At 47.0% G+C, this 20267-nt stretch overlaps 1 protein-coding gene across 2 annotated transcripts in view; it reads left to right on the plus strand.

Annotated features, from left to right (window-relative positions):
* The window catches only part of LOC144113433 (A.superbus venom factor 1-like), a 119187-nt gene that overhangs the window by 76874 nt on the left and 22046 nt on the right, over positions 1-20267 (plus strand). For both annotated transcript variants that reach the window (XM_077646504.1, XM_077646505.1), the window contains 12 exons: positions 64-276; positions 745-841; positions 1110-1208; positions 2555-2743; positions 3785-3860; positions 7295-7442; positions 9741-9818; positions 11805-11973; positions 12401-12570; positions 12801-12959; positions 13730-13840; positions 18227-18296. In XM_077646504.1, coding sequence (XP_077502630.1) covers positions 64-276; positions 745-841; positions 1110-1208; positions 2555-2743; positions 3785-3860; positions 7295-7442; positions 9741-9818; positions 11805-11973; positions 12401-12570; positions 12801-12959; positions 13730-13840; positions 18227-18296 — 1579 coding nt within the window. The remainder of the gene's footprint in view (positions 1-63; positions 277-744; positions 842-1109; positions 1209-2554; positions 2744-3784; positions 3861-7294; positions 7443-9740; positions 9819-11804; positions 11974-12400; positions 12571-12800; positions 12960-13729; positions 13841-18226; positions 18297-20267) is intronic.

Consider the following 20267-nt stretch of genomic DNA (forward strand, 5'->3'; position numbering starts at 1 on the left):
GCTTGAATTTAGTGCCGAAAAATGACCGTAAATGAGAGGTCGCCGGTTTTCCGCTGATTTCAGGCTAAGGTGGTGCTGCTTGGGACTAACGACATCTGCTCTGGGGCCAAACTAGGAAAACCATCCGCGGTCCGGGTGCTCGAGATTCCACCCGGACATGGCCGCACCGCCATATTCCCAGTGGTGCCCCTTGCCGCAGGAAAAAAACAGATCCACGTGAAGGCACGCAGCACCAGCGGCGAAGGGGACGAGGTCAAAGTGGAGCTGAATGTCCGGGTAAGATAGCGCACTAAGCCATTGTCCCGTCTTCGATTTCCAAGTTAACAGGACCCCTGTTTTTGCGTCGTCCAGTCTGTAAACCTATATACTGTTACTACTCCTTTTCCTTTCAAAACACTCCTGTTTCCAGCAATTAACCGCCTCAAACTTGGCCACTCCCACGCAGTGGGTGTGTGCCAACTTTATTTGAAGCCAACCAACCAATCAAGAGAGCGCAAACATGCCGCAGTCAAGCGCGAAGGCAGCAAGTTTAGCTTCCAATGTCGACGAAATTCTCCAAGGTCAAGCTGCACATAAAATACGAGAAAATCCTAAATAGGTTCACAGTCGTCGGAACTGCAGGAAGAGCAACGCAAGTTGAGAGGGTGAAGAGAACCTGCAGTGTACCGTATCACTTAGTTTCGTGCAGCTTGACAGCACCAGGAACGGGATGGCGGCAGTGGCTCTCGCAATTTTTATTTTCAGCCTCCGGGAGTTCAGAGAACACGATCGTTTGCCGTCATCTTGGATCCCGAAAACCCTAAAAAGCGAAACACGAGGAACATCCAAGAGGAATACACAGGTGAGAGACAAACAGCATTTCATCCAAACTCCTCGTGAATTGAACTGACCACCGAGGCGCCACAGACTTCGCCCTGAAAAGCCTGTTTCTGAAGCGCAAAACTCCATGGCGCGTAACTGTTCTCCTGCGTTCTAGCAAAGCTCGTCTGCAAAATTCGACTCCTAATGCGAGATGCATTCAAGTAGACGCTGCCATCACACAAGAATTGTCAGCTAATGTGTCATGACTACTTGCGGTTTCGATGTCACGTTTAATACTTCTTTTTCAGAGACCTTTGGTACAAATGGAACGCAGGTGGTACACATTCGGTCGCCACGTCCTGATTTTGCTTTGCCAAACACAGAGCGCTGCGAAATCGACATCGTCGGTAAGTACACGCCCCAACGCCTTGTATTGCGATTCCAGATAAAAATAGTCCTACATCAGTCTGCTTTCGTGTAATAAAAACAGCTTGCTTAGCAGTTAAAAAATAATAATAATAAAGTGACAGGAGCTAGGCATCCAAATAAGTATAGTAGTTTCTCTATGCATGCGTATATTTCCCAAACGTAAGTGCCATCGAGATTTTAACAACCGCACTGCGAGCAAAAGAAAACGACGCAAGTGCCTTTAACCCATTGCTGAAGTGAGCAGTGTCATGCATAGCACATCTTCCTCTGAAGAGGTACGTTTTATTCGCGCAAAGAAGTGTGAAAATTTCTTAACCTAATCAAAGTGCAACTCCATCTGCGTCTTAAATTTCAATTATATAAATTTATAGTGTAAGCCACCGGCCTTCTTACGCTGTCTCAGAAAATTCAGTTCAGGTATGTGAAGTTTACTTTCAAGGGAAACAGCACCACTTTTCGAGAATTCCGCGGTATTCAAGGATTCAATTCCGTGTAGACTGTACGTAAAGCATGCCAAGATTTTCTGCGCCAGCATTTAAGAATGGTGCTTTAATCGACGATTAAATTTCAGGCGGTAATATTTCAGATTTCCGCTACCGTCAACCACATCCTGCCGTGCGCCGCTGGATTTTGCCAAAAGATGCTCTGCGGCCTTTGCCTTCAGTGGCGTTGGTTTTCTACCTTAAAAGCAAGCGTTTATGCATTGGAAATGTACCGATACCGTAGATGACGTCATCATGCGGCCCCCAATTTGCGCTTGCCGCTGAGAAGAAGCTTGAAGCCAGTCGTGATTTTAATCGCCAATAACGTCACCATTTCAAATGCTGGCCCAAAGGAACCTCGCATGCTTTACCTGCAAGTTTCGCACAGGCGACCCCTTTAAACTCGTCGAATTCTAAAACCTCTTCAGTTGGCCTTTCAAGTGCTTAAAGCGGCAAAAAAATCGTACCTTGTATTGCACTGTACATAATTTCCTGCGCACGCGGTAGCTGGTGGTTAAAATTTCGGACCTTAAATGATTTCGGTGGGTTTAACTTGACTCGTACCCCAGTGCATTAGTGGACGTAAATATGCCCGTGTAACTTCATGCGAATAGCTCCATTTATCTGTTAAGATACAAAGGCTGCGTGCGAGCGTTAGCATTCGTGGTGATAAGCGACGTTTCTTTAAGTGTGTATGGCTCACGGTATATTAGTGCATATGCGCCTAAAAACCGTTTCAAGGCGGTCAGGCGACATGGCACAGAAGATTACTATTATTCCAGCTGCCGCGTAAAATCGCCACTACTGATAGGTTTTTTTTTTTCATTTTTTCCGCTGCGCAGGAGACGGAGTGACTGCCGTTCTTCAATCTATAATCAAGAAGCCGGACCAAGCGTTCATTTATCCCTCTGATTGTGGAGAACAGACCACGGCCAAGCTGATGCCAGTACTGTACGCCTACGAGTTCTTCAAGACCGCCAACCGCATCAGCATTGCTGAAGAGAACGACGCTCTTGACTATATTCGAAGAGGTGATCCCTTTATTCTCAGTTTTGTTTCATTTCAGCTGCTGTTTTGACGGTGCGGTATCTTTTGCCAGAAATATATTTAGCAGCAAGGCTTTCTGCTGGGCGGGCTTCAGCCAGCTTTGGTGCTTTGTCAGTGCGTGGAGAGAAAGTCGCCTGAATTGCCTTGTACCCTCCTAATGTTCCCACGAAATGTGTTTTCCAGTGCAGCGCACAATACATGCTGCGTTGCGTTGGCTCTGACCGAGTTTAACCACGTCGCCTGTGAGTTTTCAAAGAACTTGTCCGTGCTCGCTCCATGATCGGGGGGGGGGGGGGGGGGGGGCACAATATGGGGGTATAAAAGGGTGTTGCATACAGGAACACATGCAGGCGGCGGCCGTGTAGCCTTATCAGCACACTGAACGTACGGTACCATGCAAGCTTAAAGTGAGAAGGAAGCATACCGCTCGATACACTGACGCATGTTATGAGCGCATACATTTTTGCCGATTCCTTTAGGCGCAATCACTAGCGACTATAAAAGATGCCACCGTGCTCCTGGTGTTCCTATCGGCGGTGGATTGTGGGCTTCACAGGTTATGGTTCTTCGAAGCTTGAATGCACTTGGCATAACTGCGCCAGTCATTTCAAATAGCAGAGATGCAGAGTAGGGAGTTTGTTTTAAGGAGTGAGCATAACGGCTTCGTTCTGTAAAAATGTTCATGCGAGGAGCAATTATGGCGTGTTACCCTGTTTAAATCAACTACAGATTCCTTGACAAAGGTGCAGTTCTGAGTGAAACTACACTGTATAGCTGTGTCAATATCGCACCGATTACATTAGTGGGTATGATATGTGACAGCAATAGGAGTGACACATAGTCGATTACGAAGACACATCGCTACTTCTGATGAATACGTATGGGCGAATCTGACGTTGCATAGCAGATATATGAATTATCAAGAGAAGAGCTCGTAACTTTCATGTGGCACTTAGTCTTAAATATTTATACTATGACACTAGCTAAATACACTAGCTTCATCTTTCTCTCTTCCTTTTTTCCAGCCTACAACCAAATACTCAAGTACAGGAAACCGGATGGCTCTTTCAGTGTTTTCGAATGGAGTAGTGCTAGCCCATGGTAAGTGCTGCACTTCTAATACTTTGTCCGAAAGGACTCTCTCATTCAAACATCAAACTTAGAGGCGCGGAAAATACGTTGGCATAGTTCATAGTCGTTGTAATTAAAGCTATTGGTTCATTTTAATTTGTTAAGCTACAAGCCCTCGTTCTTAAACTTTGTGTGAATGAGTATTACGTCCCTTCATGTAGGCCCCAGTCAGCAGCGAGCAACTCACAGAAAGTTGTAAACGTAATATCAAAAACAGAGAACAGGCTTACTCGCTCTTCTATCTTAACTCCTTATTGCACAAACTAGGAAAGAATCGAAAGAAAAAATATAGCTGCTACATTATGCGAGCTAATATATCAGTAATGAAATTCCAATTCGTGGCACTGCATTTTTGGTTCACATTGCGCATGTAGCCTGAGCTTTGTGAAAGACCAATCTCAAGGCCGACATTCGTAATGAAAATCGTAGAAACAATTGTTCTTGTCTAAATAAAACTGTAGATTACGTTTGTAGCAACAAATTTATCTTGTCAATGTAGAAGCGCCGCTTTCTCCCTGTTCGTATAAAAGTGAAATGAAAATTGGTTTTGAGGAAAGGAAATGACGAAGTAACTGTCTCACATAACTCTGTGGGCATCCGAACTGCGCCGTAAGGGAATGGACAAAGGAGGGAGTGAAAGAAGAAAAGAATAAATAGGTGCCGTAATGGAAGGCTCTGGAATAATTTCGACCACCTGGGGACCTTTAACGTGCACTGACATCGCACAGCACACGGACGCCTTTTGCGTTTCGCCTTCATCGAACGCGGCCGCCGCGGTCGGGTTCGAACCAGGGAACTCCGGCTCAGCGATGTAATGTTTTCGGGCCTGCTTGTTCTCGTCCAGTTTGCACGTTTTTAACTTCAGAGCGTTGGTACCATGATGACCGGAAAAAATTGTCCAGCGTCTGCGTTGGTGACCGTTTGCGAGCGTAGGTGGGCCACCAAGGGTAACGTGGCCTTGTAACGTCATCAACACCCGCCCACCGTATTGTGAGTAAACTGACCACTGTGGGCGCAAATGACTGGTCTCGAGAGGTTGCTTGGAAAGAGTAACCTGGGTCTCACAAGCCCCATCGAAGGCAGCACTTGCCATCGCAGGACAGTGCTGCATCGCTTACCAGCAGCACCACCGCTCTAGGAGTGGTATGAGGACGCCCAGCGATCTATGAATGTAACGCTATCGCGTCATACACATAGGGGCAGCTTAATTGCCCCCTCCAGTTTTTCTTTTTTTACTATTGCAAATAACAAGCTTACACTAACGATCGGAGGCAAATCGAATCGGCGGTCAACAAACACCGATGCTTTGCGCATATTTTCGTCATTGCCTTGTTCACCCTAGGATTGCCAGCTCGAGGAAGATATGCTATACTGACAAAATTTTCAAGTCTCAAGAGAAATATTGGCAGCTCTGTCACTATGAAAGAGGATTTTTGTAACTGGTCTACCGGAATGCATTAAAGTAAAATTTGTTTTCTCGAGTAACTGTTCATAGTTGGCGCCCGAAATTATGGCAAAGAGGTACATGTGCGCTCGTAAGTCGCCATGCAAAGTGTCCGCAAGTATTTCTTTTCAGCGCCGTTCGCCGTTAGCCCAGGCATCAGTGAGGAGCCTTAAAACATTCCTCCTCAGTCTCATAAAGGACTAGGCGCGGCACGACGTTTGGAGCAGCCATGTTACCCGCATAAATTCTGTCCTCTTCTCCAATTTCTCAACCCACCGCGATGGCTTAGTGGCTTGGGCGTTCGGATGACTCCGGGGTATGCATACGGCATACGTGGCAGAAGCAAGGACCTGCACCTGGGATGCATGTGTGTACGCCACAGTATGTGTGATGGAGAAGGGAGGAGAGTGGTGGTGAGCCTGAGCTTGTCGGCGTCCCCCGTGAAGCCCGGGGGACATGGGGGACATACGGAAGTTGGAGGGAAGGGACAGCGCTGGGACGTGGAAGGTCGATGTGTAAGATGCCACGATACAGCGCCCTTGAAGTTGGCGATCCCGGTGGAGGTTGATAAGGCGTTCGGCTGCTTAGCCCAAGGACACGGGACCGAATCGCGGCAGTGGCGGCCGCATTTCTATGGAGGCGAAGTTTAAAACGTCCGTGCACTGTGCTATGTCAGTGGACGTTAATTAAAGAGCCGCATGTGGTAATCCAGAGCCGCGCAGCTTTGGGATGTCAAACCTCACAAAACATAAAGGCTATTTTCTCAATCCTAAGGAAACTGATAAAATTGCTTTCGCAGTGTGGCGAAACCCCTTGCATTCAGCTTTTCTTTTTGGTAGCGCGAAACACAGGGCCACGAAAGACACGCTTGTATTTTACACTTCTATAAAGTTTGAGTTTATGTCAACTGGCCCAGCTTTCAATTTAAATCCACTTTTCCGTTCCGGCTAGGGAAAGTCATGCAGAGCGTTCCCAGATATTTGTAGTCCGGAGAATTTCTGGTCTGGGGCTCGAAGCCAATACCACCGCTCTGGTGGAGTGCCGTGAGAAGGTGCAAAGTGCTGTCATAGGGAGTCGGCGCGGTGCATTGCGCCCAGCGTCCGTGGTGCCTGCTCTCTCATTCTCTGTCCCTGTGTTTTATGTGCGCTGGAGAGATGAGTCATTGTGCTGCATGGCGCAAGATAAAACGGCTGGCGTGACGCTAGAGAACGGCAACTTCACCTGCGAAGGGAGTGGGTCTGCGACGCCACTCGTGTCCATTCCCTGATCGCATGAGACTGTTCCTCGTGCGCGTACAGCACAACACCGCAGTCGAATAGGGTGATGATTATGTTGAATTATAACTGCTGAGAAGCAGCTTTGGCCAAACAGCACCATAGGACGAGGCATTTTTCGTTAGGCATGGTGTGGTCAAAGACCCATTTTCTAAGAATTTCACTCCGCAGAAGCCCATCGCAAGACCAGGGGAATGCTTGTACCCCTTGGACCACCGGTAGGCAACCGGCGGCACTGCGGATCGAACCCCGTAACTCCAGCATGCGATGCGGATGCTAAAAGTCAAACCACTAGGCCACCACTGCGGTCACCGCAGTCGAATACCAGTGGCTACTTTGTTGCTACAAAGTATATATGGCTGTCTCTAATGACATGCGACATTGAAGCCAGTATTGCGAACCGACCGTCCATTATTACGGCTAACTTTCGGATACCTTTTCAAACTACGATGCATGCCAGCTTTTTAAATTCAATTCTGTTTCTTGTCTTAGCTTGCATATTCAATTTTTTTCTGTTTTTGCTTACCCCCCCCCCCCCCCCCCCAATTCCTTCCTTTTTTCTCTACCGAAATAATTGTTGCGAAACCGTTCCATTGCTAGAGTAATGGAAAATATTCAAAAGAAAAAACATCTGGCATTACATGTATGGTGCCTACGCTTCACTTATCGCTGACTGTCGTCCGCAGGCTGACGGCTTTCGTCATTCGCAACTTGTGCGAAGCTACGAAATCCGTCATGATTGATGAAAACGTCATCCGAAGCGGACTGCGCTATATAACTAGCAGGCAGCAAGGAAATGGGGGCTTCCATGAATATAGCCTCAGCGAACTAGTGGTGAGTAAATGGCCTCCTTTTTATGTTCTCCTGGTTGGTTTGTTGTGCGGTTCACTTCCCTATATTCTGCTTTTTAGCGCCCAACTAAAGATGGAGTCTTCACAATGCAAAGCTTTAACAGCACCTCATACTTAAAAGGCCACAGAAAGGGGTGTTTGGACTTGGTTTTAAAATGCTTGCACTATGTAGAGTACAGGCCACCCAGCATCCATGCCGCGTAGGAGACCTCGAAAGCCAGCGGGAATTTTACAAAACATTTTTAAAAATACCCGCTTTCGCTCCTCGCGGCGACGCGCGGTGCCGGGCTTTCGCACGAAAACCTGGCAGACGACGTCACATCTTGCTAATGACGTCAACAGCCGGGGATTATCATTGGTTCACAGCGCCAAATATTTGCAGACGTCACGCGCTACCGCGGCGGATGCTACTCCGCGCGCGCCGCAGCTGGCGGAGGTAGGTGAGGGGCCGACTGAGGGGGGCCGGCGGAGGAGCGCCGCTGTTTTGGCGTGCGAGAGGAGAGGGAAAGGCGCGAAGACGCGGAAGTTTAAATTTTGTCTGCATATAACTAAGCTTCCACAAAACGCGCTAAAGTAATTCTTGCTGGGGGATAATTATCAACCGTCGTCTTTGAACATCCCAGACATATCGCACCTTTATTGAGACCCCTTTCTAGGTCCCTTTAATAAATAAGCCCCGTAAATAAGAACGGTGTGCTATTAAACTCAAAAATGAAGTGTAAATGATGGGATGCACAATTTTTCGTCCATTTCGGCAATATTTAAGGCAGGCACGACTGGCAAGCTGCCGTCAATGTGCTATGTGTGTTACATAGTTTTATTTCCCGCTGGTGTAGCTCCCTCTCCACAAAATGGGCTAGGCCGCATCTCCGCCTATGTGGTGCGTGCTATCTAGTCTTATTTTCCGCTGATATAGCTCACTGTCCACAAAATAGTCTAAGCCGCCTTTCCGAATATATATACCTGTTTCTACGCATTACGAAAATAGATTGCGCTGATCAAAAGAAAGGATGGGATGACGTTTCTACGCATTCGTTGTTTCAACAGTGTGTAGCACACATCAGTAGGAGTGCCAACGACACCCTGACGGTATGGTAACATGACACACAATTAAAAATTAATCCACAGCTATAGCTACATGAAAATCAAGGCACAGCACATGAGGCAGAACATCTTGAGCTTATTGCATCACTGCCTTTCGGGAGTGAAAATGAATGTACAAGAATTATAGCACCTTCTACAAGTAACGGCACCCCCTCTCCACCCTTTTGGCAACCTCTCCCACCCCCCTTTTTTTGTCAGCCTGTCGAAAATAAAACAAATAGCATAAATTAAAGCCAAGTCTGGTAACATGATAGTACATATATTCTTCCAAGATGATCCAAAATTCACAGAAATCAGTCGACTCAAAGGTAATCGCAGAATGTAAAATGCTCTATCACGGTTAAGATTACTTTTATAATGTGTGGCTTATGACATAATGCGGTAAAAAAAACCATATTGAGAATTTATCGGGATGAATACCTCTGCAAAATGTAACAGCGCTTTCGTAGAGTTGAACTTTCAAACCTTGTTGTGAGGAAGAAAATGGGGATACAGCAACGGGCTGTAGGGTGTCTGCTTAAAAAGTGTCTTTGTAACTGTCAGTTCAGTGATAAGGATTTTATTCTTCCTTCTGTAATGCAAAGCTTGTCATAAAGTCTTTTATAAATGTTTTATACTTGTTGGCCTCTGCAAGTATTGTGAATAAACTTTGCGCGAGAACCGCCGAAAATATGCCTTTTCAGAACTGTCCAATTGCCTATTTACGTACATCGTGGAATTTTTTTCCACGGTCGGCGATTAGACGAAAAACCGCGCATATGGCGTCTCATATTTGTGCCATGTACGCTCGCGTACAAAATAGCATGGACTACGCTTTGGTGTTCCAACCCTTGCCCCCCCCACCACCCATCAAAAATTGAAAAGTTAGCTACCTTCATGCAGAAGCTCACAGGCATCAAATACTTGCATGAGGCTCATGCAAGTATTTGATGCCTGTGAGCTTCTGCATGAAGGTAGCTAACTTTTCTGTTTTTCCTGGGCCGTGGGAGGGCAAGGGTTGGAACATAAAGCGTAGTCCGTGTTATATTGTACGCGAGCGTACGTCGGTTCATTCGTGTCAGGCACGGTTTCAGAACAGTTTGACCACCGAAACGTAGTTCATGTTATTCTGACCTCGACAATGCGTGATGATTGGACAAAGATGCTCACATCACGCTTATTCTTTCCAAATGTGCAGCTAAATTTCGGGCACCCATCAGCGCTGACTGCCTTCATTCTCATCACCTTCGAGGAGTGCGCTGAAGGAGGATACTCGGTAAGCGCACGAGGGGGGCTGCCACACGGTGTTCACAAAGCCCCAGACTTTTAAGCTTCAGACTCTAACTTGCAGAAAGAGATTGCGAAATAGTTTCATATATTGGTAATAAGATGTATATAAAAAATGGCAACAGAAAGGTTTTATGTAACCTAGAATCAAGAATACATCGCACCGACGCTTGACGCGTTCTTGCAGCGACGTGCTGCCCGCGGCGTGCTGGCAACGCACCGCTCTCGAGGTATTTCTACGCCTAAGCTGCTTCGCACGCAAGCCACAGCGGAAGATGGTTTGGGACTAGCAACTGCCTATCATAAGATGTTCGATCCTGTCACTCGTGAGCTAGAAATACAATTATCTCACCAAAAGTAAGGGACGGTTGGTTTCAGCAATGGCTTCAGCAGCGAAACACGCCAGGCGAGGGCCGCCGCGAGAGCTTATTTAGGTTGGCTTCACCGCATGACAGCAATGCAGCAGGTAAAATGAGTTCATGAGACCGCAGGTCACCCTCAAATACTGCTCGCGTTCACCTCGCCACGCGGTTTCACAGAGTCAACACTGCCAGCAGCTGCCCAATGCTGTGCAGTCGATACGCCTCCATGAGTGAAAAGGGTTCGAAGAGCGCCGTTAGAAGAAGCGGCACATAAAGGGCAACTGCAGAGGTTTTAGAGTTCGACAAGCTTAAAGGCGCAGAACGATGTGAAAGTCGCAGGTAAAGCATGCGAAGTTCCTTTGGGCCAGCATTTGAAATGGTGGCGCAATCGCTGCTTAAAATCGCAATGACCTTCAAGCTTTTCCGCAGCACACAGCGCAGAGTGGTGGGCGCATGATGACGGCATCTACGGTGCCGGTATATTTCCAACGCATAAACGCTTTCTTTGAAAGAGAAAAGCCAACGCCACCGAAGGCCAAGCATTGTCTGGCAGCGTCCGACAACGCACGGCAGGGTGTTGTCGACCGCGGCGGAAATTTGAAATCTTACTATCCATGAGGGGACATCGAGCTTTTCCACCCTCCTCCAGTGCTGTGAAGAGAACCGTAAAATTTAATCGTAGATTACGTCACTATTTTCAATGCTAGCGCAAAAAAACTTGACATGCTTTACATACAGGCTATATAGATTTGAATACTTGAATATCGCGGAATTCTCAAAAAGCGGTGCAGTTTCCCTTTAAGGGGCGCGGCGCATAGTTCAATATATCGAATGATCCGCTCAACGTGAGTTCTATATACGCGAGCGATACGGCTACAGTTTTGCGTGGGATTTTCAAGGGGATGATAAGGCTGTTCGATATAAACATTTAGCCAGGCAAGTATGCGAGACACCAGCCTAATTTGGGGGAGGGGGGGCACAGTTTTTATACCTTTCCTTGCACCACATATACATGCGAAAACTATCCTGCATGCAGTTACACTGCCACCATGGTCCACGGCACCCATATGCCACCACCGTGCTATTAAGTAACAGTAAATTAAATATATAGGAGCTGTAAAAAGTGATTTATCAATTTAATTATGAAATTCGCGGTGCTAGTTAACATCTCTGAGTCAAAATGTGTTCTAACTAGCACTTTGAGCCCTAACGTCGAGCGAAAGAACTGCTGTTGCGGATGCCTAGGCATAGCTTAAGGGAGCAATCGGAGACTCATGGATTCCTACAACGCCTTGGGGTGCGGCCCCCTTCGAAGAACATGCCAACGCACATTTCTTAATCCTCTGGGGTTTCACTCGCAATCATAGCCAGTGCTTGCGTACCAAGCCTACTTTCTCTTAGACGCGGAGACCACGAAAAGTTTAATATATCGGGCGGCATGGTCTACCCGGGTAGTTATGCTGCCGTCCGCTACGCAGCATGTTAGCGTCTTCATCATAGATGCTTTGTTGCTTCGAGCATTAGTGCTCACATTGCCTGTACGCTCAATGAAAACGGTCACCTGTGAAAGCTCGCCACTGACTTTTAACACCCACCTTCCATACGCCCGAAAGGTTTCGCAAACCTCGAGGGCGAGAGCAGCGGCGTTTCTGGAGCGGAATTTGCACCGCGGAGACTCACCGGGAGCGTTGGCGCTGGCTGCCTATGCCCTGTCCTTGGCCAACAACACGGGGAAAGATGGACTGATCCAGTGGCTGATGGAAAGCGTGCGCTATGACCAAGGTATGGCCTCTCATACTCCAAACATGCAGGCGCTGCGCACAGCCACTCCCTGACTGCATATTTAAGGTGTAGAGATGAGAGCCTTATGAATGTAGCTTCTAAATTTTGTCGCGTTGAGAAAATTGCTGCATCTGCAAAAACAGAGAAAGTCGCATAACTGAGACGTCTCGTTTCCTCCATGAATAATTAAATATATTTAAATAGATAAATAAATAATATTTGCTTTATTTCATTGTTCCTTAGGGCTAGATGCATTAGTGAGGATATCGGTTACAAAATGATGCACATTAAATCATTTTTGCCGCTTTATGCGAGTACAGAAGAATGTTGCCGGGTCTGGATATGGCTGGATATGAGCTCTTTATATCTGCCACAACTGAGCCAGTAGACTGTTACTAAAATTGTTTCTGTCCTGTTTCTGCCGTAGTCACAGACGACCGACACGTTCCGGCGAGCAGCGAACTGCTGTCTGCACAAGCAACCGCATATGCACTCATGGCGCTCATCAGGGAGAACGCACAAAGCGAGATCATAAGAAGTTTTCAGCGTTGGCTGAGCAAAAGGACCGGCCCCACTGGGTCTGTTCAATCTACGCAGGTAAACCCGCCTCTGAGCACTGATTCAAACCCGAGCCCGTACACTACAGACAATTAAGGAATGAAGTGGTCCTCAGAGAGCAGCGCTGCTTGACAGTGTCTCTTCCTGGCCTGTTCTACCAAGTGTCGCACTTAAGTCATGAAAAATCATTTCGCTTGAGTGTATACATGCGCTAAAAGGCAAGATTTGTTCTTCAGACAATGTATTAATATTCATCTTTCTTTGCTCAGGACACTGTGATGGTGTTGCAAGCGCTCACCAAGTTTGCCGCATACGCCAAAGAAAACAACCTCGACTTGGCATGCGAGGTCACCTTGAGCAACAGCAAAATTTTCAAGAAGAATATTAGGATCAAGCGAGATAACGCCACCATCCTGAATAAGATCGAGGCAAGTAGCATGAGCACGCGCAGTCCTATTCATCGCTGACAGTGTGCAGCTACCTTACATAGGCCCTTTGAGCAAAGAACGCTTGAAATATTTAAAACTAAGTTTTTTTTATTGTTGTTAAGGACATTTTCTTCGGCATAGTAGTGCCACCGGTGACGCACACCACTAAATATTCCAGTGTTAAGTATTAGGCTGGCATATACTAAACTATAGTATATTTTAAACTATTACAGTTAGGTGCCACATTGGAATTCGAAGTTTGTTACTCCCATGAATTGCAGCCACATAAGTTTTAGAGACTGGTAAATGCGATTCTCGTCAGTGCTGCAGCGCAAGGATTTCTGGCTTTCCGGGCACGGCAAACCGTGACTGGCTTGTCGAAGACTGCACGCAACAATACGTCACTCGCCGGAGTACGCGTCACGTGCTCTTTTCCCGCCGATTTCGGTTTTGCTGTCCCAGACAGATAAATCTGATTAGACAAGAGCCTACGGCCTGCCTCCAAGCAGCCGCATTGCAGAGTGCCATGCCTCGCACAAAAACGTACGCATGTCTTGCACTGTGATGCTGCACACAAAAGCGTTACCGGCGGATTGATTTTGAAGACAGCACGTCAATTCCCGGACTAGCTTGCTTGCTTTTTATTTTCATAGGTTTTGCCCAAGTGCAAGGAGCCAAACGTGAGCCCAAGACGAAATCAGTGCGTTGTGCCGAATTGTCCTAATTTTTTTGAAATGCTTCCACGCCAACTGGTACTCTTTTATTTTTAGATTGATCGACCGGGAGAGAAAATCTTCGTCAGAGTCAAAGGGTCCGGTACCGGCATCCTGTACTTTAACTACACATACGACGCTAAAGTTCTTGACGGTGAGCTTTGCAAGGTACGTTTTCTTCCCATTGAGGAAAGAAAAAAAATTATCACACCTAAAATATTTAAACACATGCACCGATTGTGAAAAGACAGAAGGGGAGAGTACAAGCAGACGTATTTAACCTTGATCGCAAGGCCTGGTATCAAAATACCTTCAAAAGCACCTTAGCCAGCTAGATGTAGATGACCCTTTTCGTGTGAGCAACTCAAAGGATGTAATTGAATTTTTGGGTGAGCAAGGTGGTGCTTCAGGAGCTAATTTCGCCTTTTCAGTAGATATTGAGGAGCTCTTTTATTCCATTCCCCAAATAGAGTTACTAGACGCAGTAAAAGAGCGAATTGAAAGCTGGGGGGCTGTTAAGTTCCAAAATAGCAGCGGGGTTTCTGTAAATGACTTTGTATCGTTAGTTAAGTGTTACCTCTCATCCACCTTTATTTGTTTTAACGACAAGTTGTTCGTGCAAAAAGACGGCATATGCATAGGCTCATGCATAGCTCCAATACTTAGCGAAATATTTTTAGGTCAATTTGACAAACGCGTTGCAGCGTGCATGAAAAGGGAAAAAGGTGTAGTGAGGTGTTTTAGATATGTGGATGATTTTATTGTGTTTGTGAATGTTGAGAACGAGAGTGACAAACCACAGGTTGTAAAAAGTGTTTTAGATATTTTCGGTGAATGTTCTGTCAAGCTGAGATTCACGCATGAAGTTCCGATCAACGGGTGTCTCCAATTCCTCGAGATTTGTTTGTTCTTTGGCACGGGGCACATCTGCTGGTCGTACCAGCCACGCACAAAAAAGGAAATTTTAGCGTACAATTCGGCTCATTCGAAATTGGTAAAACGGGGCATTGCAAAAAATTGCCTGCGTGGTGCTCTCGAGAAGTCTTGCCAGCATAAAATTGAGATCAGTTTGCAGACGCAAGTGCACCGGTTGCAGAACGCCGGTTTTCCTATGGATACCGTGACGGCTGTAGCGCAGTGCCTCCTGAAAGAAATCAGGGCAGGTGGCCGCCCTGGCGTGGCAGCGGAAACTAGCTGCAGGAGGCTGAGGCGTACCGCTATTCCGTACGTGCACCAGCTATCGCACCGGCTGAAGAAAGTTGGAGAGAGGTGCGGTGTGGACGTGATGTTCACTGCCCCCGAAAAGCTGGTGCGCATGTGCAAAGCGGTCAACGAAGAAAGGAAACCGGTCTGCACCACAAAACACGTATGCAAGTTTGTGCCTTGCACTACTGGCATCGTATACCGCATACCCCTCTCCTGCGGTAGATGCTACGTGGGGCAGTCTGGACGGTGCCTGAACGAGCGGCTACGAGAGCACAGCACGCTGGTAGATTCATTGGCGGGGGGCGGTCATTTGGCCAATCATTGTAAGCGGTGCGGGTGCGTGCCGGCGTTTGGTGCCACGTGTGTGCTTGGTAGGGGAGGCACAAAGTTAGGTCGCGAGATTTGTGAGGCCTATCACATTGACAGAGAAGGTGATAACTGTGTAAGCACTAGTTCACTTACCTTGACCAAAAAAGAAAAAATGTACCTAAAGAACAGTTTGCCACACCTTGATTAGATTGTCTATGTATTGTTAACCCAGTGTGCGCATGCACCACCGAATTGCTTATATGTTCCTTTATGTTCAGTAAACAACTCAGTTGATGTTTAGCGCTCGTCCTGTCTACTTCTTTGTCTGTGTCTCTGTTATATGCGCTAGTCTTTTAATTCATGATGAAACACCAACTAGCCCAGCTTTCCGCCTTGATCGCAAGTCTCCACTTGCAGTAATTAATACCAACTACGCGGAAGAATACAAACCCTGAAAATGGAGTACCGATTGGTATATGGCATACCGGGTGTCCCAGCTAACTTGAGCCAAGATTTAAAAAATAAATTATTAGAGACAGGCGAGTGAAAGCAGTTGCATATTGGTGACAGCCATCTTGCGCACTACAAGCAATTTTTCGTTTCACAAATATTTAATAGTTTAATGAAGTTTAATTACCTAGATTAATAAATATTGACTTTAGACAACAAATTGCATTTGGAGAGTTGTCGAGCACCTTCAGAAACCCCCATTCCATCATTTACGATAAGGAAACCCTCACGTGTGTCTTTTTTTCCCAGCTCCAAAGAAAGCCCGCGAAATACAAAATACACCACGTGACTAACGCTGTTGCGCGCCACTATCGTGCTGCTCTCGAATGTGGTTTGAGCAAACGAAATCACCTGCAGCCTTGACTCGACGGCCCCGCGGCAGCGGCAGGCCGACATGTTGGCGGTGGTTTCTCGTCTGCGGCAGCTACTGCGGGGCCGTCGAGTCAAGACTGCAGGTGATTTCGTTTGCGCAAACCACATTCGAGAGCAGCACGATCTAGGCGCGCAACTGCTTTAGTGACACGGTTTGTATTTCGCGGGCTTTCTTTGGAGCTGGGAAAAAAAGACACACGTGAGGGTTTCCTTATCGTAAATGATGGAGTGGGGGTTTCTGAAGGTGCTCGACAACTCTCCAAATGCAATTTGTTTTCTAAAGTCAATATTTATTAATTTATATCATTATCCTTAGTTAAACTGTTCATTGCGAAACAAAAAAAAATTGCCTGTGGTGCGCGAGATGGCTATCACCAATATGCAACTGGTTTCACTCGCCTGTCTCTAATAATTTATTCTTTAACCCTTGGCTCAAGTTAGCTGGGAAACCCGGTATATGAGGTTTAACGTCCCAAAGCGAGATGGGCGTGAGGGACGGCGCAGTCGAGGGCTCTTTAACGTGCGCTGACATCGTACAGTACACGGGCGCCTTGCGTTTCGCCTCCATCGAAACGCGGCCGGTGTCGAACCCGGGTCCTCGGGCCTGGCAGTCGAGCGCTCAAACCACTGAGCCACCACGGGGGTTCGCAACCAAATGGCGAGTTTGTCAATAGCTCCGAATACTTGTTTCTTTAGGTAGAATTCGCTACCGTGAATGCCGCTGGAGAGAATTCAGGCAGCTCTCATTACGTCAGTAGCTCACGTGCCACAAGAGGATCGACACGTGATGTAAAACAGCAGCCATACGGATATAATCGGGAACATAAAAGTCTGCCCAAGCGGCAGCACGTTCCCGGTAGTATTGCCCGTTCTGTACATGGTGTACGTGTCGTCACTCGTGTACACAAGTGCTTATGACGTAGTCAATGCTCTTCGTTCGGGCATACGTCTAAACAATATGAAAGGGAGTGCCTTATTAGCATGCAGTTCAGGATTACTCCCCAAGAATGAGTGAGAAGCTTACTTTTTTATGACGAAATAGTTTTCTTTATAGGCATTATCTCCCTCATGTCTCTTAAAGTTTGATGCAATCGAAAAATATTTCGTTCCTGAGTGCGGAATTCGTGCTGCTTCGCAATCTTTGTTACATTTAAAACTAAAAAAAAACTCACAAAACGGTTAACACTGTGTAACGTGAAATTAAGCGACATCGGTTCGTGGGTGCACGTGAGGATAATATTCTTTATTCACTGATATTTGTCCTCCTCTCTGGTACAGAGCATGTGACGTCGCTATGCTGTTACTACTGACGTCAATGTGTTCTATCCACGCACCGTGACGCGTTGCAGTGATGTCATGAGAGCTGTTACTGCATGGTGACCAATCAGCGTGTCGCGGCATTGGGCCACCGCCGCAGAACCCAGAAGCGCATCCTTGACAGCTGTCGCTGTAAAACAGCCTTCTAAGCCAGAGCATTTATGGGAGAACAGCCGGCGTGAGCCTGCTGGATGTGCCTCCTTTGATTCTCAGAGCGCAGATCCCGTGTGCGTTTGGATGCCCAATTAGTGCGCTTTCAGCACGTCTCGAGAGCCTCCGGTTTCTCAGTGTGCGCGCAGGGAGGGCATGTGCACAGTATTTCGTTTTGTTTCGACCAGTCGTCTTGTCTTCAAATGACATTTTTCGTGGTCCCCTTCGTGAGGGACAACGTCCATTTTATATACCGGTACGTGACAGGCAAGGTAGGGTCCCGTAGTGGTGCTGCCAGCGAACCAGAAAGAAGGCTGGATGACTCGCCTGTGGCGGAATGCAAGCGTTACTTAGGAGGCAGGACACAAAGGGACGCATGTGAGTCGATTTATCCGTTTGTGTCTTGCCTCCTAAGTAACGCGTACCTTCCACCATGATCAACCAAGTGGCCCCTGTGCTAGTCTTACTCGCGTGGGACTCGAGACTGTTTATACGTGCAAACTTTCGCCCTTGAAAGAATCTTTATAGCGGCGTTAGCGACGCGTGCACTCAGAAGCCATCGGAATAAAAATGGTCCGTAATTATGTGCCGGCCTATTGTCTGTCTCCCTTTTCCGAGCGTCATATAAATAAAACTACCTTAATAGAAAACGGAGAAACCAGCTCATGTTATTCTGCTTTCTGATTGCAGTTTAACATCACAGCAAACTTTGTGGAAACGAAACCGGACATAGAACTCATACTCACACGAGTTTCTCGAAGTAAGTATCAATAAAAATCATCTTCCCTTTTCTCTTTTAAGAGAGTTAGCTCTTACTCATCACGTTTCGAGATTTCGTGGGGTGTGCTACCACCCTGAGATCATAGCGCCATCTGGGGCAGCAACTAGAAAACAGCACATCACGAATTGAGACTTGTAGCGCCATCTACAATGTATACATTCGTTCCGCTATATATACTCAAACAAGGGGCACCCATTGTGACAGTTGTGCACCAAATTTGGTACGCAAATAAAACCCTATAGGTTGTGGTATAGAAATAAAACCATAATTAAATGATAGTAAACATTGGATACATGTAATTACTAATTGAAGCGTTACCATATCGCACCGCAAGCCGAATTATAAGCCAAACTTCACCCCCCAAACGAAGCGAATTCCTTTTGGGACGTATATCGAGGGGGCTCAAATCGACAACGGGTAGACGTGCATCGTAATTTCTCTGATAGATGGCGCTAGGCGCCGATCGCTCCGCTAGGTGGAAAAGTTGTCACTTGTCCTAACCACTCAGGGTTTTCTTCACTGGTCCCGCTGGATGCGGAAAGACTCTCGTTTTACGCATGGTCAATAAAGCTAACGCTCGTTACTGCAACGTCTTCCAGACGGTGGCGGTTTTTTTTTTTAGCGGATATGCAATTAAACAGCTTTTGGAAAGATGTCGCGCTGACCACGCACGTTCTTCGAGTAGAGAAGAGCCAAAAACCCTCCGCGGTTCTCGCATTTGTCGCCTGTGTTGCTTGTCCTTAGTGTATCGGATAATCTCTGGACAAGTTCAGAAGTCATAACGTGCTCAGTCAGAGGGTCACCTGGTGCTCCCTTTGGAAGCATGCGCTTAGCAGCCAGCCCGCTCTCAGAGCGCCCTCTGAGGCATGAAGATGTCGCCAAACATGTGGCTTGATCATAGGCAGTGTAAAAATGCCTACAAGTACACCGGACAACAAACTACTGCTGTGATGGCTGCCTGCCGTGCTACCTGTGGAATAAGCTGCACACACACTGGACGCAGTAGTGCTTCAGTAGGCCACATTCTTTGAGAATGGCAAACCACTGGAAGCCATCCGTGTGCAGCACCACCCCGCGGCCATGTAAGCCTGGAAGGCTGCATACGGCATCGTGGCAATTCCAAAAAGACGTTTCAGTCATTATGGGGCTTCGCTTGCGAGGCCTTCAGAGTGCAGTGGAGTCAAGCGCACTAATAAGGACCGCATAACCTCGTTTATTACGAACGAAGGCGGGACTGCCGACAGATAGTGAATAAAGGCAATGGCACTCCGTCTCAGATACAACGAACAACCGTGACCACACCACTCGGTTAGATCGAACAAGGAAGCGCCGTAAATTTGCTCCCGTAGTATAAAAAGGCTCTTCCCGCAAACGCTTAAACCGAAGAGTGTCTCCCAGCCCTGAAGACACCGGACCGAATGAAAAAGGGTGGCAATGAAACTGTTGATAACCGCCGCAAACAGCAGAAGTAGACGACTCTAAAAACAGGTGCATGCCTCCCATGCATTACACAGAGTGAATTGGGGCAGCCACAGTAAATCGTGTATTTCTGAGCGGACATAAATCTAACAGTTTTTGTCTAATTCGTCACAAAAGGTGGGGTTCTATGGGTTTACGCAGGATCCTTTACTAAAGGCACCAGATTATAACATTGTATAGCAGCAAAGAATTGCTGGGCAGGTGGGCGCGCATTGCCAGTGCGGGTATGCTAGAATCATAACAGTATACGTGAATAGGAGGCTTCCCGTCTTACCAAAAGGTAGTACTACAGCCTGACCAGTTTGCGTGAATCTTCTATAAAGAGTAAAAGAAAGCAAAACATTGTGGAACCAAAACTGGCCGTTGTTTTAACGTAACACATGAAGGGCGAACTATACAAAATACGTGTCCCGGTAAAAATATACTGAGCCTCGTCACTCCCGCCAATGTCCGGGGAGGTAACTCTCGCAA

Source organism: Amblyomma americanum, chromosome 1, assembly GCF_052857255.1.
Source record: "Amblyomma americanum isolate KBUSLIRL-KWMA chromosome 1, ASM5285725v1, whole genome shotgun sequence".
Lineage (NCBI taxonomy): Eukaryota > Metazoa > Arthropoda > Arachnida > Ixodida > Ixodidae > Amblyomma > Amblyomma americanum.